Source organism: Mixophyes fleayi, chromosome 7, assembly GCF_038048845.1.
Source record: "Mixophyes fleayi isolate aMixFle1 chromosome 7, aMixFle1.hap1, whole genome shotgun sequence".
In the NCBI taxonomy this organism is placed as follows: domain Eukaryota; kingdom Metazoa; phylum Chordata; class Amphibia; order Anura; family Limnodynastidae; genus Mixophyes; species Mixophyes fleayi.
This window is the reverse complement of record NC_134408.1, coordinates 113,099,562-113,124,710: the sequence shown is the minus strand read 5'-3', so window position 1 is coordinate 113,124,710 and position 25,149 is coordinate 113,099,562. Positions and strand designations below refer to the sequence as shown.

The window sequence follows — 25,149 nt, the reverse complement described above, 5'->3', positions numbered from 1 at the left end:
TTGAGCATTTGGTCATGCCCTTTGGAATGAAAAATGCCCCTGCGTCCTTCCAGCTCCTGGTCATTGACCTGCTAGAGGACCAGGAGGTACATGCAGTTGCCTACCTGGATGACATTGCGGTGTTCAGCCAGACCTGGGAGGAGCACCTGATCTATCTGAATAGTGTGTTAGGCTGAATCACTGAGGCAGGTCTGACTATCAAGCCATAGAAGTGCCAGCTTGGCATGCGTGAAGTGCAGTACTTGGGGCACCATGTAGGGGAGAGGTACCCTCTGCCCAGAGCCAGGCAAGGTAGGGACTATCACGGCATGGCCGACCCCTACCACGAAAAAGCAGGTCTTGTCTTTCTTAGGTACAGCTGGGTATTATCGAAAGTTCGTGCCCCATTTTTGCACCCTAGCTATTCACCTGCATGCTTTGAGGTGCATGCCATATCCCCGCCTCTCTAGCAGAGTTCCATCTGGTGAAACTCGGGTAGCAACTCCTAGTGCCCGTGACAAGCACCCTATAATTTTTTTAAGTAGAAAACTACTCCGCCGGGAGGTGGCGTATGCTACCATCGAACGAGAGTGCCTAGCCATCGTATGGGCACTGCAAAAGCTACAGTCCTACCTGTATGGACGGGATTTCACCATTATTACAGATCATAATCCTCTAAGCTGGCTAAATAGAGTTTCTGGGGATAATGGTAAGCTTTTAAGATGGAGTTTAATTTTGCAGCAGTATAACTTTACCATTCACCACCGGAAGGGCGCCGAACACGGAAACGCAGATGGCCTCTCACGCCAAGGGGAAGAAGTGGTGATACCCCGAGGGAGGACTCTGTCCAAATATTAGCTGAACACATTGAGAGACAAGAAACGAACCAATGGCAAATTTTGAGATTCTTGCAGGATGTTTCTACGCGTATGGATAACTTGCAGATATTCCGCAGTCAACCATCCCATACTCCGCCCAAGCCAGTAAGACCTGCTTCACTAACTGCTCCATCAGGACTCCATCTACCCACACCAGCTAAATACGATGGTGATCCAAAGAATTGCTGCGGGTTTCTCAACCAGTGTAGTATACACTTTGAATTACAACCCAGGAGTTTCCCTACTGCACGTACCAAAACTGCTTACATTATTTTGCTACTATCAGAGCAAGCTCTGGCGTGGGCATCACCGCTCTGGGAAAAATCTGACCCAATTTTATCTGATATTGATAGCTTCCTGTCTACCTTAAGCAGAATATTCGACGAGCCTGGAAGAACAACGTCAGCAGCTTCAGATATTCTGCGGCTTCGGCAAGAGCAGCAGTCTGTGGGCCAATATTATTATTATTATTATTATTATTATCATTTATTTGTTAGGCGCCACAAGGTATCCGCAGCGCTGCACACAGTACTAACAATAGACTATACAGGGTGAAACCATACAGAACAATGAACAAAAAGTACCAATACTTCAGAAATTCCGGCTAGTCATATGCAGTAAAGACGGAGTGGAAGAACAGGTATGGCGACAGGAGGGGAGGGGGCCCTGCTCATACGAGCTTACATCCTAAGGGAGGTCAAACAGACCAGGCACAAGAGGAGCCAGATGAGGCAAGAGGAGAGAAGGGAGGACGAGCAAAAGGAGGAGATGGGGGTTAAGTAGATGGTTGGTAGGCTTTGAGGAAGAGGTGAGTTTTGAGTGCACGTTTGAAGGAGCACAGAGTAGGAGAGAGACAGATGGAACGAGGGAGGTCGTTCCAGAGAAGGGTGGCTGCATGGGAAAAGTCTTGGATTCTGGAGTGGGAAGAGGTGATAAGGGTAGAGGAGAGGCGGCGGTCGTTGGCCGAGCGCAGGGAGCCGACAGGAGTGTGAATGGACAGGAGGTTAGAGATATAAGGAGCAGTAGAGTTAGAGAGAGCCTTGTAAGTGGTGGTGAGGAGTTTGAAAAGGATTCTTTAGGGGAAGGGGCCGTAGGCCGAAGGGGCCGTAGGGCAATATGCCGTTCAATTTCAAACACTTTCCTCTGAGCTGTCTTGGAATAATGATGCTCTTGTTGCGGTCTTCTGATAGGGCCTGTCTGACCATATTAAGGATGTATTAGCGTTTCAGGACTTACCTACAACGCTAGACCAATTGATTACCATTTGCAATCGGGTTGATCTTCAGTTCAGAGAGCTCTAGAAAGGAGGAGACTGAAACACCCCAAGTTCCTCCCTATTCGATGGGTCCATGCACTGTCTCCTTTCCCTGAAGGACCCATGCAACTAGGCAAAGCACGTCTTTCACCCACCGAGCGAGAACGGCGAGTTAGAGAGAAACTTTACTTATACTGTGCCAGTTTCGGACATCTGCTACATTATTGTCCTCACAAGTTGGGTAAATGCACCCTCCTAGCTGACGATGGGGAGGTGAGCCTAAGAGTGGCCTTTCGCTCCCCACAAGGCAAGGACTGTATTTTCCCAGTCACCCTAAAACACGCTCAAGGCTCCCAATACATTTTAGCCCTGCTGGATTCTGAAGCAACTGGGAATTTCATGTATGCCAAATTAGCTGCTGAGCTAGCCATTCCATTAGTGGAAATTCCCATCACCATTTTTCTCTCTGTGGTTGATGGTAGCCGTATTCCAGGGGGTACCATTACGCATCAGACTTCTCCAGTGACGCTCCAAATAGGAGTTCTGCATTCCGAGTCTCTTACCTTTTTGGTCATCCCAGAAGCCACTAACCCTGTGGTTCTCGGGTTTCCATGGCTTCAAACGCATAACCCCTATATTGACTGGTCGACTCCACAAATCTTGGCATGGGCTCCAACTTGTTTCGGGTCCTGTTTACAAAGTGTTCTTCCATATTGATCCACCTCTGATAAAGAAGTTTTGCCAGTTCCTTCTGCCTCCCAAGAGTTCACAGACATTTTCAGTAAGCAGGCCGCTGAAACTCTACCACCTTATTAGGATTGGGACTGTCCCATTGATCTTGTTCCGGGTAAAACCCCACCGCGTGGCAGAGTCTACCCTCTTTCTATCCCTGAGACAAAATCTTATGTCTGAATTTATAAAAGAGAACTTGGAAAGGGGCTTCAATCACCCATCTTCTTCACCGGCAGGAACTGGGTTCATTTTTGTAAAGAAAAAGAATGGTGGACTACGTCCTTGCATCGATTACCGAGGTCTCAACAACATTACCATCAAGAACCGGTATCCTCTACCCCTCATCACAGAGTTATTTGACAAAGGTGCCCAAATATTTACGAAGTTAGATCTCCGCGGGGCCTACAATTTGATTCGCATCAGGCGTGGCGACCAATGGAAAACCTCCTTTAACACCAGGGATGGGCACTACGAATATATTGTCATGCCATTCGGTCTGAGCAATGCCCCAGCGGTTTTTCAGAATTTCATAAACAAAATCTTTCGGGACTTACTGTACCATACTATTGTTGTGTATTTGGATAAAATTCTCGTTTTCTCCTCTGATATCTAGTCCCATCGCAGACATGTTAAAGAGGTCCTCAGCCATCTCAGAAGGAATAAACTGTATTGCAAGTTTGAAAAATGCACCTTCCAAGTTGAATCCATTCCATTCTTGGGGTACATAATCTCGGGGACTGGTCTCCGTATGGACCCAGAGAAGGTGCAGGCTATTCTTAACTGGCCTCAACCATCTACACTAAAGGCAGTACAGCGATTTCTGTGATTCTCTAACTATTATCTAAAATGTATTCGTGGCTACTCTACTGTAGTAGCACCACTCACCGCTCTCACCAGAAAAGGAGCTAATCCTGCCAACTGGGTCTGAAGAAGCCCAAACTGCTTTTCAGGTTCTGAAACAAGCATTTATTTCTGCTCCCATACTCAGGCAACCAGATTTAGCCTGCCCATTCTACTTGGAAGTTGATGCCTCATCTGTCAGAGTAAGGGCAGTTCTTTCCCAAAAGCCAGCTGATGAGCAATGGCATCCCTGCAGGTTCTTCTCCTGAAAATATTTACCAGCTAAACGAAATTATGCCATAGGGGACAAAGAACTGCTTGCCATCAAATTGGCGCTTGAAGTGTGGAGGCATTTACTTGAAGGAGCTTGTTATCCTGTCACAATATACACGGATCACAAGAATACGCTCTACCTTAAAACTGCACTGTGCATGAATGCCGGATGGGCACTATTCTTTTCTCGATTTGATATCCATGTCACCTTCCGTTCTGGTTCCAAAAATCGCAAGGCCGATGCTCTGTCACGTTCTATGGTGAAAGAGGAAGATTCCATCACTGTGGATCCGCAGCCTATTATCAGCCCACTCAGCATCGCACTCAGTAGACCTGACAATAAACCTCCCCAGGGGAAAGCTTTTGTTCCTGAGAATCTACGTAAAAAATTGCTCCAATGGGCACATTGTTCCAGATGTGTAGGTCATGCGGGCATCCGCAAAACTCAATCTTTCATATCGAGAAGCTACTGGTAGCCCATGCTTCATCAGGATGTTCAGCAATTTGTTTCTGTATGTGGCAGCTGTGCCCAACATAAAACTTCATCTGGTCAACTTTTGCCTCTACCTATTCCCACCAAACCCTGGACCCATATTTCTATGGACTTTGTTTTTGATTTGCCTAATTCTAATAATTTCAATACCATCTGGGTCATCGTTGACCGATTCTCCAAAATGGCGCATTTTGTTCCTTTTCATGGTCTCCCATCAGCACCTATACTGGCTCAGCTATTTATAAAGGAGATCTTCCGTTTGCATGGTTGTCCTGAAGAAATCGTCTCTGATAGAGGAGAAATTCTGGAGATCCTTGTGCCAAGCATTACAGATCAAACTAAACTTCGGCCTATCATCCCCAATCCAACGGGCAAACGGAAAGAGTCAATCAGGACCTAGAAACATTTCTCCGTTTATACATATCCTCTTCTCAAGACGACTGGGTAGATCTGCTTCCTTGGACAGAAAATGCTTATAATAATCATTATCACAAATCCTCTGTTTCTACTCCATTTCATATTGTCTATGGCCTACACCCCAGGGTACCCTTGATTACTCCACTTTCTACATCCTCAGTATCTGCCTCTGAAGTCTTCCTAAAGAATTTTGCAGGCCACTGGCGTCAGGTACGGGAATCTCTACTTAAAGCATCCCAAAGCTACAAAATTCAGACCGACAAAAAGCGCCGAGCCATTCCAAGCTTGAAACCTGGAGACAGAGTCTGGCTGTCTACTCGCAATCTACGCCTCAGATTTCCATCTATGCAATTCGCTCCTTGCTTTATTGGACTGTTTAACATATCCCAGGTCATCAATCCAGTGTCCTACAAATTAGATTTACCATCTTACCTTAAGGTACCCAACTCCTTCCATATCTCTCTTTTAAAACCACTGGTACTAAATCGGTTTTATACACCCAAACTGGTTTCTCCTGAAGTGCAGACTAAACATGGTGAGGAATATGAAATTAAAGAAATCTTGGACTCTCGGTTTCGACATAAGACCTACAATATCTAGTTGACTGGAAGGGCTATGGTCCAGAAGAGAGGGTCTGGATGAAAGCTTATGATGTTCACGTTCCATCTCTCATCAAAAAATTTCACCGCAAGTTTTCAACTAAGCCTCAATGTAAGTGTCCAGTGGCCACTCGTAAGGGAGGGGGTACTGTCACACATCAGGATCTTAGCCGCACTTACCTCATCCGCCACTGTCATTTTACGGCTACCTGGGTCCCCTCTGGTCATCTGCAGCATTCCCATCCTCCACACCTCCGTTTGTAAACAAACACATACTGTTTGTTCTACTGCATGGGTGCGGCCATCTTGGATGCAGTTTGGTGATCATTCCAGACCAACCAGATTCAGTAGCTGTGATCACAAGAACTGTACTGCCAATAGTTGTTTGAGACACCCTATTTAAACCTGCTGCTGTGATCTGTTCTTTGCCAGAACAACACACTTCTCTCCAGAGGATAGTTATTTGCTCCAGTTTCCACTGTCAGCATTTCCAAGTGCTCTGTTCCTTTCAGCATTACTAAGTGCTCTGTTCCTGTCAGCATTTCCAAGTGCTCTGTTCCTGTCAGCATTTCCAAGTGCTCTGTTCCTGTCAGCATTTCCAAGTGCTCCGTTCCTGTCAGCATTTCCAGACTGCTCATTCCCCTGCTATATTCTACATTCAGCAAGAACATGACCAGGAAGATCATCCAGGCTGCTAGGTTCTGTTTCAGTCCTGCTTCAGCTAGTCCCAAGGGTCCCGAATCGGATCAAGAAATACTGACGACCGTGACATTTACACAATATGAAATGTAGTAATCATGAAAATTCTGAACAACATTAATGAATGATGGTGTAGTTCATATGATTCAATAACATGTTTTTAATACTCCGTCCATAAATTTCCCTCCATCTCTCATATGTACAATGACGTTTATTAATTAACTACCTTTAACCAGTTGACTTGCAATTATATATTCGCACTGTAGATGATGACAGGTACTTATCCGTAACCATACAGCAGGATTTCTCTATTCTTCGTTTGCTCTATGCTGTAGTTCAATTTATGACCGGTCCTACCAGGATTCCTCTGCTGGCCTCCTGCTATAGTTCAGTTTGTGTCCGATTCTTCCTGTCCAATGTACTTAACTCACACAGTGGAAATGGAGGGAGGAGGAGAAAGGAAACATTGTGATGTCTGTAATACAATGACTTTATTCGCTATATAAAAGGTACACTCCTATTCATAAAACGTTTTTGTGGCACCTCATATAACAGTCCATATGAGACTATCCTTTGGTGATAAGCAGCTCAATTAAAAGCCATTGATCATTCAATGTCTTTAGATATAAATCTTTGTCAAATACTCGTATCTTATAAATTTGTCCATACTCAGATTAACATGTCAGGTGCCGTCCCTGTGTTTTCGCTTTCACACATTGACGGCCACCTGCCTCCTGTGATGCACTCACGTCTGGTTGCTCAGCAACCAGATGCATAATCTGCGGCGGCCCGCCGGATGGTTCTGTGCATGTGCATCAAGTGGCTAGGCAACGGAACACCATTTCTGTTCTCGGCAGCGGTAATCCACGTCACCGCCGCCGGTAATTACGCTCTTCCCTTCTCTATTTATACTCGACTCTGGCACCATGTAGGTTCCAGAGTATTGGGTCCCCTTACTCCAGTGCCTCCTTTGTTTTGGTATTCTGACTGCTACTGTGTTTTGACCTCAGCTGTATCCAGACCTTCTTCTGGTTCTTCCTTTTGGTTTTGATGATGTATATACTTCTGTGTTTGACCAAGGATTGCCTGACAAAGCTTGTGGATCTTCCTTCGATACCTCTTCTGCCAGTACATTTTGACCCGGATTGCCTGACTCTCTCTTCTATCTAATCGCTTCACTGTTTACTCTCTATGAGGACCGCCACCTGCGTGTCTCCCACAGCTAAGCCCAAACTCCCTTGCGGTGGTCGCTGGTGAAGACCAGAGGCACGTTAGACTCCGCACCTCTCTGCAGAGTAGAGCTAAAATCAGCAAGCAATCTTCCAGTTTCCGTATTAAAAATGACAAAAGTTGTATATGTCTCTATAGATGTTCAGTCTCTTGCTTGACGTTTATATCTTCACCCAACGCATTTCATCCAGTAACCAGACTTTTTCAAGGGAGTATGTGAACTCTCAACTCGCAGTTCTTCTGTACAGATTTAGTTAAATAAATTAGTCTATGTGTGTAATACCGGAATCCCTAGCTTATAACCGCTTGTGTCAGCATGGGTGTAGATCCAATATATGTGTATAAATTATGTTGTAATTTCTCCCTTAATGGATTGTTTATTCGATAGAGTGAACTCTATAAAATTATTAAAATTAATGAAATGAATGCACATATCCATATGTAATCATTTAATTATAATCTTATCTAGAAAATTCGATCTATATACATATAGATTTGTTTGGGTATGCTAAAAAAGCTTTCGTTGGAATAATTGGGTGTTGTGTTAATAAAGTTCTAAATTAAAGTAAATTTTAAACAATTTTCAGAAACGTCACAGCGCCAACTATTAATTTCTAGATGGTAACATATTGGTTATATTCTGAATACACACTATGTAAATGTTTAATTCATATTAGCTTAGTCAGGATGTATCTTATATATTTCCATTGCTTAATTGTAGTATGTTATCACTTTCTCACTCGGATCCCATGATATGCTCGGACTTATTCTCTGTGTATATTGCTTGACACTGTACTACGCGGTCACACTGAGTCAGACTGCCCAATATGTACCGATAAATACTACATACAAAAATATATTAACCATACAGAACTATACAAATAATTTTAGCATAACATTGAAAAAATGGGTATTTTTATATATGGTTATGTAGGTTATCAGAATTTTATCTGACTGTATGCAGTATGCCGATTTCTCAAAATTGGAATGTTAGCATTACCTACAACGCTGGACTGGCCCTTCGGAAAAATCACAGGTGGGCCCGGCTGCCTTATGTCCACACCCCCTTTTAGAAGTTGACGGAGCTCACCTGCAGGCTCGTTGTCCTCACCAGGGGGCCCGCAGTCCTCTCCAGCGTCCCCACTGCTGCAGATGACTGACTGTCAGTGATGGCCAGTCATCCTTCAAATGCGATTGCAGCTGCGATCATGTGACCCGCCACCCAGTGCCATCTTAACAACATTATGGGCCCCCAGACAAAGCAGTGCACGGGGCCCCTAGATATAGATATATAGATGTATACAGATACAGATATAGATATATAGAGATAGAGATAGATGTACTTGCTCAGTGACCCTTGTAGGTTTTTTTGCAGGTTTTTTCTTTTGCAGGATTATTTATTCTCATTAAGAGCCGTGCCTATGGGGCCACCTTTGCCCGTGGGGTCCCCGGGCAGCTGCCCATCGTGCCCAATGGAAAAGATGGCCCTGCCGCCACCTCCCCCTGTCAGCTGATGTTCCCGCCACCGCTGAAGGAAGAAGGAGCATAGATGCTGCAGCAATCAACATAAGGTAGGTAAGTAGATTTTAACCACTTGATGTGTATATATGTGTGTGACTCGAAAGCACTATTGCATGGCATATGTGAATTGGGGGGCACTATTGCGGGCATAATGTGAATTGGGCACACTATTGCATAGCATAACATTGGGGCACTACTGTGTGGTATAACATTGGGGGCACTACTGTGTGGCATAACATTGTTTGGGGTCACTACTATTTGGCATAACATTGGGCGCACTACTGTGTGGCATAACATTGTTTGGAGGCACTACTGTGTGGCATAACATTGTTTTGGGGCACTACTATGGCATAGGGGGGCTGCCTATCTATACTAAAGTATAGGAGGGCTGCCTATGCTAAACTAAAGTGAGGGGGAGCTGCCTATGCTAAACTATAGGGAGGGAGGCTGCACAGAGAACACTATAGGGAGGGAGTGATGGGACCTTTAATTTAATGCTGAGGTGGTTTGGGTCTATAATTGAATGTGGGGCTGAGTGTGGGGAGGAGCGCTATCTATAAAATGTGAATATTAATTATTTAATGCTGGGAATGGTCGTGGGAAATGGATGTATTAAACGTAAATGCTATTAATTTATTGCTGGGGCTGTTTGGAGTTAGGGTAATAGGTTTATTTATTAAATGGGAATACTATTAATTTAATGTTGGGGTTGGTTGGAGGGAAATAGATCTATTTATCAAATGTGAGCACTATTACTTTAATGCTGAGGCTGGAGAGAGGCCTAATTATTAAATGTGGGTGCTGTTTATTTAATGGCGGGGATGGTTTGAGTTTTCTAAATGTACCTGTCACGGATCAAAGTAGAAATACAGCTGAGGAGTCATGGATAGGTGAAAAACAAACAATGTTTATTGCTGGAGAACAGTTGATGACATAATATCTTGCAGAGTTTACTAGATATACAGCTGATGCAGGTAAATGGGAGGTGAGGAAATATTCCAGGCAGCATGCACAGGGAAATGCACAGATAAGTCCCAGGTACAAATAAGAAACAGGTCAGCAGATTGTATGCTGAGATAGATCCCAATGCAGCATAATCACAGGAGCAAGGCAGGAGAAAGATTCCACAGGGTGCAACAACAGGATCTGACATCAGGATAGGACAACAATAACCAGCCATGTGTGCTGGGGGAAACATGTTTAAATGGACCACACCCAGGTGCATGGAATGATTAGTGAACAGGAAGGTTAACCCCTAATGCACACAATAAAGCACAATAGCAGCACCTCTGGTGAGTGGAGGTACTGCCAATACAATACAATAATAGGACAAAAAGGCAGGAGCTGCCATGCAAAGCAGCATGTAATGTATAAGCTTGCAGGCAGATCCTGACAGTACCCATTATTTTTTCCAAATAGGGCCCTGAACATTCCAGGATTCAGACAAGCCGCAACTAAGAAACCAGCAGCCACAGGGTAAAAGTGAAGGTAGGACAGTCTGTCAAATATTCTGAGTCTAGTGCAAGCTTGGCTAACCTGTGGCACTCCAGGTGTTGTGAAACTACAAGTCCCAGCATACCCATCCAGCCAATAAGCTGCTATATATTGGCAAAGCATGCTGGGGCTTGTAGTTTCACAACACCTGTAGTGCCACAGGTTAGCCAAGCTTGGTCTAGTGGGACAATCCCTATTTTTGGTGACTGTTCTGCCAAATCTAAGGGGCAGGTCAAGACTGTGTACTCTTTATTTATACACTGCATTCTTTATATACTACACTATGGTGCTAGCTGTCCTTCGTGGGCTGACCACTACCCCTATAGTGTCTGATCTCACCTCTATGATGGCTGGCCACACCCCCTCTGGTGGGCCCCTAGCGTTGCAGTCCCCTGGTGGGCCCTTCATGCCCCAGTCCGACACTGATTGCCTAATAAAGATCTTAGGACTCCCAATAATAATAAATAATATTAATTATTAATTATAGATTGTAAGCTTGCGAGCAGGGCCTTTTCAACTCTTTGTCTGTTTTACCCAGTTTTTTTATTAGTTTACTACGTTTGTCCCCAATTGTAAAGCGCTACGGAAAATGTTGGCGCTATATAAATAAATGATGATGATAGTCTGGCAGTTGTAACCTAGTGACAAAAGTCTGTTGGAGATATTACATATTTCCAACAACTCTATTTCATGTGTAAATATGTTAAATATATGATCACTTGGTTATCTTAAATTCCTGGCTTTCCTATTATATTCATATTGTAATTATCATAATACTTGTCAAAAAGCATATGTCCAAGTATCTAACTCATGGTGATGGATATGAGGACGTTAATGTTTTCCCAAAACTGGTTTCATATCACAATCTACCTTAAGACCCTGTGGTGTGTGTATGTGTTTTCAGGTTGTAAATCCAGCTTGCTTCCTCTTGAATGATCTTATGTAAATTCCCCCCCCTCTCCAATTATCTACTTGTTTAATAACTTGGAACTTTAAGCCCTTAGGATCACCATTATGTACCTGACTAAAATGTTGTGAAACCAGCATTTCTTGATATTGCGCACATGTCGCTAATTCTTGTTTTTAGTGTTCTAATTGTGCAACCTACATAATGCAGTTGACATGGGCATTGTAATTGTTGCATGTTAATAATTGTTGTATAGGAAATGGATTTTTAGGTAAGTTGGATTAAAATGTGAAATGCTTTCATATTGGTATATTTCTAGTTTTTACAATTGATACAATCACCACAACATTAGAAACTTGTCTGCTGTTTTGTCATGTTGCCTAACCATATTTTGTCATTTTGTCTGATAGGGATATGACTGCTGATAAATTTATTTAAATTTATTTATTATTATTTATTTTATTAACCTAAATTGGGAGCTTTTTTTGAATACTATTTTTGGTTGGGGTGGTAATAATGTCCATAAACTGGGATCTTACAGGAGCATGTGCCAGTGTTTTTTCACAATTTTAATAATCCGACTTGCTGCTGTTGACTATGTTGTGATCAAATAAACATTCTCAGTGTGTTTTTCCTTCTGTTCTTTAGATTCATAAATAAGGAGAGCTCTTCTCTCTGTTTCTGTAGTTTTTGGCCCTGTTTCACATAGTTGTTTATGCCTTGGCAGTTTCTTTGGATTTGTGTAAATTGTCCTGTGGGTATGTTAGATTGCAAGCTAGGATGGCAGCACTGCATTTATATATTCCTGAGGGGTAGGGAAGTAGCGGGCAGGTGTTGCGTCATTGGCGATCGAGCCGCCCGCCTAAAATTAGCTCCCTACATTTTCTGTACCCATGTCTCCCCCCTTTTTTCCATTAGTCTCCACTCTCCCCCCATCGTTTTCTGTAACCTCTTCGCCACTTCCACTTTTTCTGTAGCCCCCCCTCCCCTTCCCCGTTTCTGTAGCCTCCACTCCCCTTCCCTGTTTTCTGTAGTCTCCACTCCCCTTCCCCGTTTTCTGTAGCCCCCACTCCCCTTTGCCGTTTTCTGTAGCCTCCACTCCCCTTCCCTGTTTTCTGTAGCCCCCACTCCCCTTCCCTGTTTTCTGTAGCCCCCACTCCCCTTCCCCATTTTCTGCAGCCTCCACTCCTCTTCCCCATTTTCTGTAGCCCCCACTCCGCTTCCCTGTTTTCTGTAGCCCCCACTCCCCTTCCCAGTTTTCTGTAGCCTCCTTTCCTATTCCCCATTTTTTGTAGCCTCCACTCCCCTTGCCTGGTTTCTGTAGCCCCCACTCCCCTTCCCCGTTTTCTGTAGCCTCCTCTCCCCTTCCCCATTTTCTGTAGCCCCCACTCCCCTTCCCCGTTTTCTGTAGCCTCCACTCCCCTGCCCCATTTTCTGTAGCCTCCTCTCCCCTTCCCCGTTTTCTGTAGCTCCCACTGCCCTTCCCCGTTTTCTGTAGCATCCTTTCTTCTTCCCCATTTTCTGCAACTCCCACTCCCCTTACCCGTTTTCTGTAGCCCCCACTCTCCCCTATTTTTTTTCTCTGAAGAAATATTACCTTCTCTTCTTCCTTTCTCTTCTTGACCGCCTCTTTGCTTCTTCTTTCTTCTTTGGCTTCCTGGTCCCCCATGGCTCCGCTCAGCTGACAGCACTGTGATGTCACTACACTGTCGGGAGCCAGGTGCTGGCGGTGCTGCACTGTGGCAGAATCTGTAGTGTTTAAACTACTTATGATTATGTAATAAAAGTTTGACCTTCTACATTCGTCAATTGCAACTATATGAGATGATAGTACAAACGATTCTTTGTGACACTTTGACAAGGAGATTGTTCACTAAGGTATGCAAAGACTACTTATGTTGTGTATATCAATCACACATGCGTGTAGCTTGCTAGCAATGCAAATGTCCGCCATTGTTTATTATTGCTCATTTCAATAAACCATGTTGTGCTAGGTATATGACACTGTGTATGCTCACTTCTTCTTAATAATTATGGCGAGGGGTTTTTCCTTTGAATTTTTTCACAATTTTAGAATATTGTACAATGATCGGGACAATTATTAAAGACTTGGGGCTAGATTTACTATGCTGCGGGTTTGAAAAAGTGGGGATGTTGCCTATAGCAACCAATCAGATTTTAGCTGTCATTTTGTAGAAGGTACTAAATAAATGAAAGCTAGAATCTGATTGGTTGCTATAGGCAACATCCCCACTTTTTCAAACCCGCAGCTTAGTAATCTAGCCCTTGGAATCATTTACCATAGTAAGTATTTTAATTTTTTCAATACTTTTAGTAGTATAAACTACTTATGATTATGTTGCCCCAGAACCCTCAGTGTCGCCAGATTAAGCCAGGTTCCGGGAGAATGTGGTCCGGCAGTATTTTAGCTGTAACCGCTCTTTATTCATTAATATTAACATGACAAGTTTTTATAGGATTAATGGACCTCTATGACTAAAAGTACTAATATTATATTATACGTCATTGTTTGAATCAAAGTCAGCTTCTCACAGTACGCTTAAGAGCAAAAAACAAGTATCATGTTTTAATTTTTTTCTTTTTATTAAGATGAGTTTGTATTATATTAATCAGTCATTGATTGGAAATTCCTGTATTCTCTACAACCAATGCGGTGAGGGCTGTGTTTATCAACTCCATTGCCACCACAACTAATCTATCCACTTTATCTTCCAGGCATTGCTGGTGGCATTTCATATCTTGCAAGATATCTAGAATTTCTAGGTGGCGTCGTTCTTCATGATCAGCCATGCCTGCTCTTTCAGTAGGTGTAATGTCTGAAGAGGTGCTGGGCTCACCACTGGTCCCCTTTGTAAGGCTGTGCAGCTCCCTCTTGGAGTCTTGCAACCTGTCAAACACAAAAACATAACTTAACATCCACTCCTTACTTGCCTGACTGAGAGTGAGAGAGATACATAGTTATACATATACAGCTATGTGCATGTGTTTGCATAGTGTAAGATATGTAATAGTATATATCCTTCTAACATGACTTTACCGTACATGCTTGTCAATGAACTAAGAAAGAACAATATAAGTATGCAACACCAAATAGACTGGTTGTAAACTGGATCATTTGCTCCCAATTCTGGCTTCCACCTGTATGTCTGTCTCTCCATACGTTGAAGTGCGCTCTGTTTACACAGAACATAACTGTGGAGATTCTCCACCTGTATGCAGAGGTAAACACATCCTAATATACAGTCAGCTCTGAATACAGGTGGAGATATGCCATAGCTGCATACTATTTTATTAATGTAACTTGCGTTCATTTTGCATTCATCAGGACCATCACATATTGCCTTAATTGTAATGTATTCCTCTGCATATATAATGAATAGATACAGAACGGGTATTTCTGCACATATGATTAGAAAAAAGAAAAACCTACACTTTTCCATGACTGTTTTCCGACGATATGGTATTTAAAAGAGCCTCTGCAGCTCGATGTTTTGCAGTTGTTTTCTTTGGCCCTTCACCTAGAAAGATGAAACGGTACAGGTTATAGGAATTAAATTATTCACATACATACATAGATTTGGTTGGAGGGAAAGTTTTATTAGTTGGGACTTTTACTATATGCTGCACCAATGGTAAAGGTGGGGGCAAATGGTTGGGTCTCAGAGTCCTTTCTGCTGGATGGAGGCGTCTGTCAGTCTCCTAGTATCTGCTACTAATACATGCTATCCATATTCTGCATGAATTTACAGTGCCAGTAATTGTAAATCCTCAATTTGTGGGATCCCATAAACTGATATTTACATATCTGGGAATTGCGGTAGACACAAATGATTTACAAGCACCAAAGATAACTGGGAGAGAATAATTGGTGCATTGGGTGATGGGCAATGGCTGGGTGACTTGCTGTCACTACAACAAACCACAGTCTGTTCCAGGTTTCATCAATTTAAATTATTTAGACTTCATAGTTCTTATTTATTCCCTATCAGATTAGCAAACATAATTTATTTTCATGTCTGCGTTTAGTTTGTCCATGTTATATGTCTCTGTTTTATCCATGTCCTTATTTCACAACTGTTCAGCACTGTGGAGCAAAGTGGTGCCTTACAAACCAATAATAATATAGTTTTAGGTATATTCATGTGAAAACACAACTTTAGTGGACGTAAACATAGAACCACCAGAGTATACAATGGATTGCCGAAAAAATATTCATAATCTAACAATCAAAATTCCCTCAATTAATATGTATTCCCTGTGGTGGATGAGTTCTGGGTTTATCCATCTATGTGCCAGAAAAAGTATAAATGGTATTCTCCTCTTGAAATCAATGTGAGATGTATGACGCTTGAAAAAATATAGTAATTTTTTTTTACCCATTTCAATTAAAAATTCCACTCTCACCCTAGGAAATTGCAGCTGATAGAGAGAGCCAGGTCACTGGCGACAGAAGCTATACAAAGGGTTAGAACCAATAAAAACAAATCATGGGCTCATATAGTGCTCCCCATTTAATTATAAAATGATCACAAGTAAAGTAAGGGAGTGTTACCCATATCACGCTATATAAATTGATTTATCAAACAGCTGCATTGTTTTCCAAAATTTATGGACAAATCCTGCAATTTCTTAAACCATCTTTTTTGCAGTTGTTATCTTGTAAGCTAAGGACATATTTGGTTTATTGCACATTAGTTTACATTAGATGTGATTATCTCATACCTGTGCAAGTGAGATTAGCAATCGTCACACTGTATTTAAAGAGCGGTTGATGCGATGGTCCCTCAACCATCTCCAACATGTACACAGGGGAAAGGCCTCTCCGCGCTGCGTACTCGTACAGTAAATGGACTGGAGTCCTGTGTGCGCTTAATCTGTAGGGAAAAAAAACAACATATTAACTACACTGATCAGGCCAATGATTTAAATTGCTTATTGTTTTTTAAATAATGTGTTTACAAGAAACTAGAATCTAATCGCTCCTACTTGCATACTTTGTTGAAATTGTACCGTCACACTCTGAAACACAGTTACCTTTCAGCAGGGCCTGATTAAGGGTTCTGGCCGCCCTAGGCTAATACGGCCACAGCGCCCCCCCCCCCCCCCCCCCCCTCCGAATATATAGGTGTATAGGAACACTCCTGAATATGAATGTTCAGGTGTATTCTCCAGCATTCAAATTTAGACAGATTGTGCCATTTTCTCTTACCTGTCCTTGCTCTTCTCTCTTGCAACTTTGTTATCCTCTCGCTGGCTTCTGGAAAGTTGGCGTCCTTTTTTGAAAAATTTTGAAAATGCAAAAATGTATTATAATGCAAACCCTGAATGATTAGGCCCTTTAGTTAAAACAAAACACTCCATTATGGCCAGCTAAAAGTACCCCATTGGACAGGCATATATAAGCAATATCTGAATATTTGTTGTCAATCAAATACAAACCTCTACCAGCCCCATCTCACTAATATTTAGTATTCTAGTGATTGCTGAGACCACCCATGTGACCACCACACAATCATGAGATTCTGCCCCCCAAAGCTGCTCTATTTTTTAAATACCCCCTGCAGCCATTTTCCTTAACCACAACACCCCCCGGACAGCCATTTTCCTTAACCCCTGCTGCAGCCATTTTCTTTACCTCCCAACCTGCATCCATCCCCCTTGCAGCTATTCTCCTTACCTCCACTCTGCTAGCTAGCTATCCCCCCCCCGTCACATCAAAACTCCCCCAGTCACATATATCAGCCCCCCTCCTCTGCCCTCCTTCATACATATCAACCTCTCTACCTCCCTATAGATTTTCATGGCAGCCCCCCTCCTCCCACCCTATAGATTTGTATGACAGTCCCCCTCTCCCTCCCTATACATATGCATGACAGTCCCCCCTCTCCCTCCCTATAGATATGCAGGGTAGGCCCCCCCTCCCTATAGATATGCAGGGTAGTTCCCCCCCTCCCTATAGATATGCAGGGCAGTTCCCCCCTTCACTTACCTGTAGTTGTGCCAGCGTCGCTCCTCTCCTCAGATCAGCAGATAGGAAGTGAAGACGTCCTGCTTCCTGTCTGCTGCACAGCAACAGGCAGCCTGGCGATTGGCTGTGTGTTGCTAACCACTGACCACCTATGCTTTTGATCGTCGAGCCCTCCACCCCCCGCGGCGATCCCCCCCCCCCCGCGGCGATCCCCAGCGGCGACCCCCCCTCCCCCACCCCAAAAAAAAAAATGAATGAAGAAAAAAAAATAAATATTTAAAAAAAAAAAAAAAAAAAAAAATACCCATAGTGCAGCGCCCCCCAGCCTGGTCAGCCTAGTGGTTGATCAGGCCCTGCCTTTCAGTGCTGCTGGGAATCTGGTAAGTTTAATAGACAATTCCATTTTTGAGAAGAGCTTTATAGGAAAGACTACCCAAATCTTTACCTGATAACTAGGGGTCCTTTCCCAGTCCCTTCCTCTGCGCTGTGAATCAACCATATGAAAAGCATGCTCTGGTATAGACCCAATCTCCTCAGGATTGATCAGGGATCCATACATAGCAGAGGAAGGGGGTTCCAGTGGAAAGACTCCACCATGATGGACAATGTCTCAGCTGCCACTTCTGAGGCCAATAATTCACAAATTTTTGCTCGCAATCTGGGAGCTGACATGAGCCAGTGTACGCAAATAATACTCTGCATTTGTGCAGAGCTGGGTGAAGCATTGCATGCTCTCCCCCAGAGTATTTGTTATTTTTAGAAATGTCCTCATTAAGGGTCTGGTCAAAAAAGGGCTTTTTTCCATCAGTTTTTTTTTGTTTTGAAGTGCAGAAAGTAATGTTTCAATTAATATGAATCAGGGGAAAAATGAAAAACACCTACAGACAAGCAGAAATAATATAAAGCAAAGGCACAATGCTTGTGTCCAGGTCCTTCAGTGTATAAGGTCCACAAGCAAATCCATTTTACAGGACAATACAGAGATATTTGTGAATGATTTTATTATCTCAAAGTGCAATAAACAGGTCCGAATTAATGGTTCAGCTGCCCTAGGCTAATAAGCTTGTTGCTCCCCCTCACCTTCCACGCCAGGCTAATAAGCAGTAGGCAAAAACAAAAATTTAAAATCCGTCTTCTCTCGCCCTCCATTAATGTTTACATTTGCATGTTTTCTAGAGATGGGCTGAACCTTAGGTATCTGAGTACCGAGCCTATTCGGATTTCAAATCGAGGCAAAACGTCATTGTGACGTCGTCGGAGCTCGGTTCTCGCAATGTTTCAAATGCATAAATATCCATCAATATGCCTCCACAGCAATCCAACTCTATTTGACAGAGGGAGAGAGAAGGGTTAGGTTGCAGCATTAGAGCAGGGAGAGAGCACTTATTACAGCAGGAAGAGCGGAGGATAGAGGAGGCATTTTTGCAAACATTACCAACTGTTTGGGGTGTCATATTCCCTCCTCAAGAAACTATTTTCTGCCTGCATAAATAGTAATATACCAGCAGTATATATTTCTGAATTTGCATTACAAGTGTTTGGGGTCTCAGATATTCCCCAGTTCTATAAAATCCATTTTCTGGTGTTGAAATTACTATACACCAGCAGTATATCTTTCTGAATTTGCACTACAAGTGCTTTGGGTCTCATTAAAATGGATTCACAGCAGTCCACATATGAGCAGGATCAGCAGGCAGCTGCTGGCACCAGTCCTGATGGTAGTCTTCCCTGTACATCATCTGGTAAAGCCTATGTAAAAGTACAAAGTCTTTTTAAATCAGGGAAAAAAACACACCCCCCAAGAAATGTTACCGTGTTGAAGAGAAAAACCGATAAAAAGTTAACTGCAGAGAAAAAAAAAATTGCCAACATGCCATTCTACACACGCAGTGGCAAAGAAAGAATGAGGCCTTCGCCTTTCTATATTAGTGCGAGATCTTAAAATGTTACTGAGCCTTCTTCTTGTAAGGTCAGTCGTGACCAAGCAAGACCAAGTAATTTGGAGTCCAAAAGTGGTGCACAACTACTATTACGTGTGAAAGCCGAGCTGCAAGAAAACAGTAAGGCATTAAAGGAAAATGTATGCTCTGAATCAGAAATGACACCAATCCGTGAGGAGAGTCCATCCACGAGTGGTATGTGTAATCGTGACAATTCTGATAGTGTACCCATAAAGAAGGGCTCTTTCAGCATTTCTGCTGCTGTGTGCCTGAGCAGCCCGCGTGTAGCCGGTGATTGAGGATGCCACTTTTGAATTACAAGTGGATGAGGTGGAGATTTGTGTAGGCGACGAGGGCGCTAATAAGGATGAGGTTGTTTGTGTAAGTACTGCACCAGTGGCAGCAGTTCTGGCATGTGACAAGAAAAAGGCCATTGTCATGCCTTGGCATAAAACCAAAAAAGCCACTTATGTGTGGAATTATTTCTACCCAAATCCTGACAACAGTTGAATAGCCATTTGTAGTGTATGTCAAGCCACAGTCAGTCGAGGGAGGGGCCTTAACCATCTTGGAACATCATCCATGTTACGCCATTTGACGAGAGTTCATGGCAAGGTTTTGGGAATAGCTGAAAGTTATGGCAAAAAAATAGCACTCCATCATCAGCTAGGAACCTTGTGTCACCTTCATCCCGACGCCTGCAATCTACACCCACAACACCGTCCTCATCATTATCCTCAGTAGCGATCGGAGTTAGCCCTGCATCCCATTTAGTAAGGCTGGCTGACTCTTGCGCTATAATTGATTCCTCTGAAGAATGTTTAAGCGTTAGTCCCACTGCTGCTGCTGTTGCGGGTGAATCTTCCTCTCATAAGAAGGCCAAGAAAAAGAGCACTACTACATTTCAACAATTAATTGTGAAACAAACATTTGCTAGGGGAAGAAAACATGACAGCAGTCACCCAGTCGCCAAGCGAATCACAGACGCCATGGCTACTATGTTAGTGTTAGATCTGCGTCCAATATCCAATATAAACGCAGCTGGTTTTTCAGTTAAGTGATGTTTTGTGTCCACGTTACAAAATTCCATCGCAACACTATTTTTCCCGTAAAGCTATTCCGCAACTATACACCAAAAATTTTGTAAAAATGTAGTAATTGGGCTCAAAAATGCCATTCTGACCACTGTACACTTAACCACAAATATGTGGAGAAGTGGAAGTGGGCAAACCAAAGACTATGTGACTTTGACAGCCCACTGGGTTGGTCATTCGCCTTCACCAGCAGGAACAGCAGCAGCATGAACACCACTATGTAACATTTGTCACAGGCAGGCCACTCTTTGTATCACCGGCTTCACTAACAGGCATACAGCTGATAATTTTTTACGAAAACTAAGAGATGTCATTGATACATGGCTTATACCACTTGAACTCTCGCCAGGATATGTCATTTTTGATAAAGCCAACAATATTGTGCGAGCATTACAGGTGGGTGAAATCCATCACATTCCGTGTTTTGCTCACACAATAAACTTGGTGCTGCAGAGCTTCCTAAGAAATCACTGTGAGGTGCAGGAGATGCTTTCGGTGGCCCGTAAAATTTCGGAACATTTCCAGCATTCTGCCACAGCATGTAGGAGATTGCAGCAGCTCCAAGAACAATTTAACTTGCCCTGCCACCAACTTAAGCAAGAGGTGTCAACAAGGTGGAATTCCACCCCGTACATGCTTCAAAGGATGGAGGAACAGCGCAAGTTGTGACGTGTGAAGTGAGTTCAGACTCTGCTAGTCTGAGCCAAGTCATTCCCTTAATTCGACTATTGGAAAAGCAGCTTGAGAAACTGAAGGAGGAGATGAAAGAAAGCAATTCTGCAAAGTATGTTGGCCTTGTAGATCAAGTACTTAATTCGCTTCGCAATGATCCAAGTGAAATTAAAATCTTGAACTCGGATCACTACGTTTTGGCGACTGTGCTTGATCCAAGGTTTAAAACATTGATTCTTTGCTTCAAAATGAGCGAGATGTGAACCTTTGCAAGGAGCTATTGGTCAGCAAGTTGTCCGCTGAACTGGGCCTTGGCTTGATGACGTCTCCTCCTTCAGTTTCTCAGGCAGCTGCTGCTCGGAAATAATTGCACTTTCCAAAGTGAAACAGGGATGACGCAGGGGGCAGACCACAACAGTTTGACATCTGGGCTGGTTTGGGAAGAAAAACAAGCCATTTGGAAACCAATGTACAAACTTGCTTTGCAATATGTAAGCTGCCCACCCTCCAGTGTACTCTAAAAGAGTATTCAGCACAGCCGGGAACCTTGTCAGGAATCGACGTAGGTTACTTCCGAAAAATGTGGAAAAGATGATGTTCATCAAAATGAACTACATCTTCCATGAGGAAGGCCTTTACCATCAAAGACATCCAAATACTGACAGTTCTCTAATGGCAGATTCAAGCGGAGATGAATTAATAGTCTGTGATGATGATGTACACACTGATGAGGGTGAGGATGATGCTGAAGATGATGACGACAACATCTTTTTAAAACTTTCACTATAAGTGTAGGGTGTAATCTACCCCCAAAGAGAAAAGGGACTTGGGGCATTTCTATTTAATGTACAGTCTTTAAAGGCTGCTGCTTTGTCAATTTCACTATAAGTGTAGGGTGTCATACACAGACAGACACCAAACTGCCTTTGTCCATTTCTATTTTATTGTACAGTCTATGCAGGCTGGCTTTTTTTCTATTTAACTATAAGTGTAGGGTACAATATACACCCAAAGACGATGGCTACATTGTCAATAGGCAAAGATGGAGAGGAAGACAGAATTTGCAGGCAAGTGTTAGAATTAAGGATGGCCTACCAGGGCTTAAACTGTATTTTTTTTATAATTTGCACTAAGAAGGTTTGGGTGTACACTACAGCCAAACAGAAAAGATGCTTTGGGCATTTCTGTTGATCGTACAGTGTTTGCAGGCTGCTTTTTTTTTTTATTTACCTATAAGTGTAGGGTGTAATATACAGATAGACACCAAACTGCCTTTTTTGCTAGGAATTTCGATCAATCTTTTTAGTGCATTGTCTGGCACCCTGGATTGGTGTGTGTCTGATAAAAGCACACATCCCGGGGTGAAGGGGGGCGGTAGTGCTCGTTGCCATTTATTAGCTGTAGAATTAACTCACTTATCCAAGAAACAGGTGGAACACTAAATTAGGTTATTTTAAACCAAAAAAAATGTCTTTTTTAACAAATTGCAAAACAAATCCAAACAAAACCAAAACCAAAACACGCAAGGACGGTTTTGGCAAAACCAACACACAGGTAATCCAGATCCAAAACCAAAACCAAAACACGGGGTCAGTGAGCATCTATAATTTTTAACAAATTGCACAACAAAACCAAACAAAACCAAAACATGCAGGGCGGTTTTCCCAAAACCAAAACACGGGGGTCAGTGACCATCTCTAATGTTTTTGAAACTCAGCTCCACTTGGATTTTTAAATAGGTCAAAGTAATCTTGGTCCTTCATTTAATTTTCATTAAAATCAGAACTGTATAGCAGAACAGGGCCATGAACGAGCGCTATTTGTTCTTGTCTCTCCTACTCGCTTATCCTTAAACACCCTCCCAAGGATGACTCAATGTCTTCAGCCTTTACCATGGGAATAGATCAGGGTTAAATCTTTGTTTGAAACCTGTTATAGGGGCACAGTTGGTGCCAGCCACCTCCACGGAAAAATATTTTACCTGGAAAGGAAAAAAGGCAACAGGATAAAGGAACCAATTTGATTTTGACAGCTATTACTGTAGTGCTATTTAGAAAATAAAAAGAAAGTTTAGCAGAAAACGAAACAGGGAAGGTAAAGCAGCAACGTTCACACTTAAATGTTATGTACTGCCAAAATTAGGAGAGAAAAATTACTCAACAGCAACAGTTGGTTTAGAATCATCACATCTCCATACCTCCCAATATCGAGCTGTGCAGAATCCTGATCAGAATGATCCTCATCAATATCGAGAGTCTCATCCAGAATCTGATAAGTCTTTTTTTTAGACCAAACGCCGCCTCCCATGTTAAACACCTCTGTGGTACTGCCAGGTATTGTCCTGTTAGTTGGAGATATGCCGCTCAGGTAATTATGACAACATCCCTTTATTACACAGTCAGCACATGCACACAATGATTTATACTGGGATGGTATAAGTGCTAGGCTGTGCATGCATGGGATAAGGGTTTAAACCACAGTATATAAACCAAGGCAAATATGATGCTATGTATAAGAGGCAACATTTAGCTCTCCAGTTGCTGTGTGCACTAATGTTTTCATTTCAATCTGTCAGAGTAGTGTGTACTGGTTGTTATTAATGTAATACCCCGTGTGGTGTCATTTAGAGTAATACATTAAGATTGCACATTACCAGTATTAGATAGTTCTCTTTCTGGTTTCAACACTTCAGATTATCTATGCACCAGAGAGGTAAGGAGATTTATCCACATAGATTTAAAATGACACAAGTGAATTCTGAACTAATTAATTTTTATTATTAAGAATTTTTCTGATATTTATTTTAGAAGTACACAATTATCTTTAAACAATATCTTATCACTTTAAAACTATTTACAATTGAGAAACCTTTAAAATCGCCATACCAATAACACTGATATCTTACTGGAATTCTATGTCTATAGATGTTTCTGCCAGAATAAATTATTAATCACACACACACACACACACACACACACACACACATATATATATATATATATATATATATAATTGCCAAACATTAATACATAACTTAATTTCTCAATACAGCTTTAAGACCTACATCAAATATTTCAATAACTATTTGTAGAAGTGGTGCACGTGGTTGGGGCCCATACATTTCTTTTTTTTATCCCGTTGTACTTTATAAATAGTCACTTTATTAAGAAGATTTTGGAAAAACACTATTTCTGTATTTTGTCTGAAAAACTGATTCTTTATAGTAAGCAGTTCAGGTATATAGGGATCAGTAACATGTCTAAGTAACTGCTGATGTTGTCAGTGTCAGTGATGTAATGGTGGAGTTATACTGATCTGTGTCTGTATAACTGTTATTGTACAACTACAACTTGTCTCTCTCCTCTCACACTGTCCTCAGTACATAGCTCAGTCTCTGTTGTGTATTCACAGATCTCTATACTGCTTATTTATTTTTAGCACTTTCCTTTTTACTCACTTCTCCTCTTATACTTTCTTCACTTTTAATCTGCTTATATATCTGTCCCTATTTTTTCTCTCTCAGTCTATCCAGACACAGGGATCTCTCTCAGCGGTCCTGGGTATCACACTCCTCTCTCCCTGTCACCCCTAGCATCCACCAACCACTCCCAACTGTCACTTCTCCATCAAGAAATCTTTTTTTTTTTTTTTTAATCTTTATAAACACTTATAACAAGTAAAACATGTAACCACATCTAAAGAGGAAGGTACATGAACATAGCCATGAGTACACACATATATTCAGGGCTGTCTCTTCCATTGGGCACAATGGGCAGGTACCCGGGGGCCCTGTGAGCCAGGTGGCCCGTCAGAGGCAGCGCTAAAAAAAACAGTTGTTTTTTCGCGCTGCAGGAAGAAGAGTGAAGAGGATTGCATCGGAGAATAAGGTAAGTTAAGGGTTTTTTTTTTTAATTATTTCAAGGGACGCTGATGGCTGACCAGTATGTATGTGTAAAAAAAAAGTGATATATATATATATATATGTATATATATATAACTTTTTTTTACACACACACATATATATATATATATATATATATATATATATATATATATATATATATATCACTTTTTTTACGTGTATATATATATATATAGGGGCCCCGGTGCACTGCTTTGCCCGGGGGCCCATAATGT

The 25,149-nt window shown here is 42.3% G+C and overlaps 1 protein-coding gene across 3 annotated transcripts; it reads right to left on the bottom strand.

Moving 5' to 3' along the window:
• Positions 1–13,908: 13,908 nt before the first annotated feature.
• On the bottom strand, positions 13,909–24,543 carry LOC142097037 (uncharacterized). Of its 3 annotated transcripts, XM_075178643.1 has the most exons (5): positions 24,077–24,543; positions 23,174–23,353; positions 16,061–16,212; positions 14,769–14,856; positions 13,909–14,225 (listed from the first exon to the last, which is right to left on the bottom strand). In XM_075178643.1, coding segments are annotated over exons 1-5 (696 nt in total). In that variant the 5' UTR covers positions 24,079–24,543; the 3' UTR covers positions 13,909–13,951. The 3 variants fall into 3 exon arrangements, with proteins under 3 accessions (XP_075034744.1, XP_075034742.1, XP_075034743.1); XM_075178641.1 differs by lacking the exon at positions 24,077–24,543 and having other exon boundaries at positions 23,174–23,753; XM_075178642.1 differs by lacking the exon at positions 24,077–24,543 and having other exon boundaries at positions 23,210–23,752.
• Between the last annotated feature and the right edge of the window lie 606 nt (positions 24,544–25,149).

Bases quoted from the DNA above. Each gene is read 5' to 3' on its own strand.
- LOC142097037 (XM_075178641.1), bottom strand. From the start codon at position 23,466: ATGCACAGCCTAGCACTTATACCATCCCAGTATAAATCATTGTGTGCA. The intron at 14,857-16,060 runs GTATGAGATAAT...TCATCTTTCTAG, and splicing joins TGCTAATCTCACTTGCACAG to GTGAAGGGCCAAAGAAAACA. The intron at 14,226-14,768 runs GTAGGTTTTTCT...TGTGTTTGACAG, and splicing joins GAAAACAGTCATGGAAAAGT to GTTGCAAGACTCCAAGAGGG.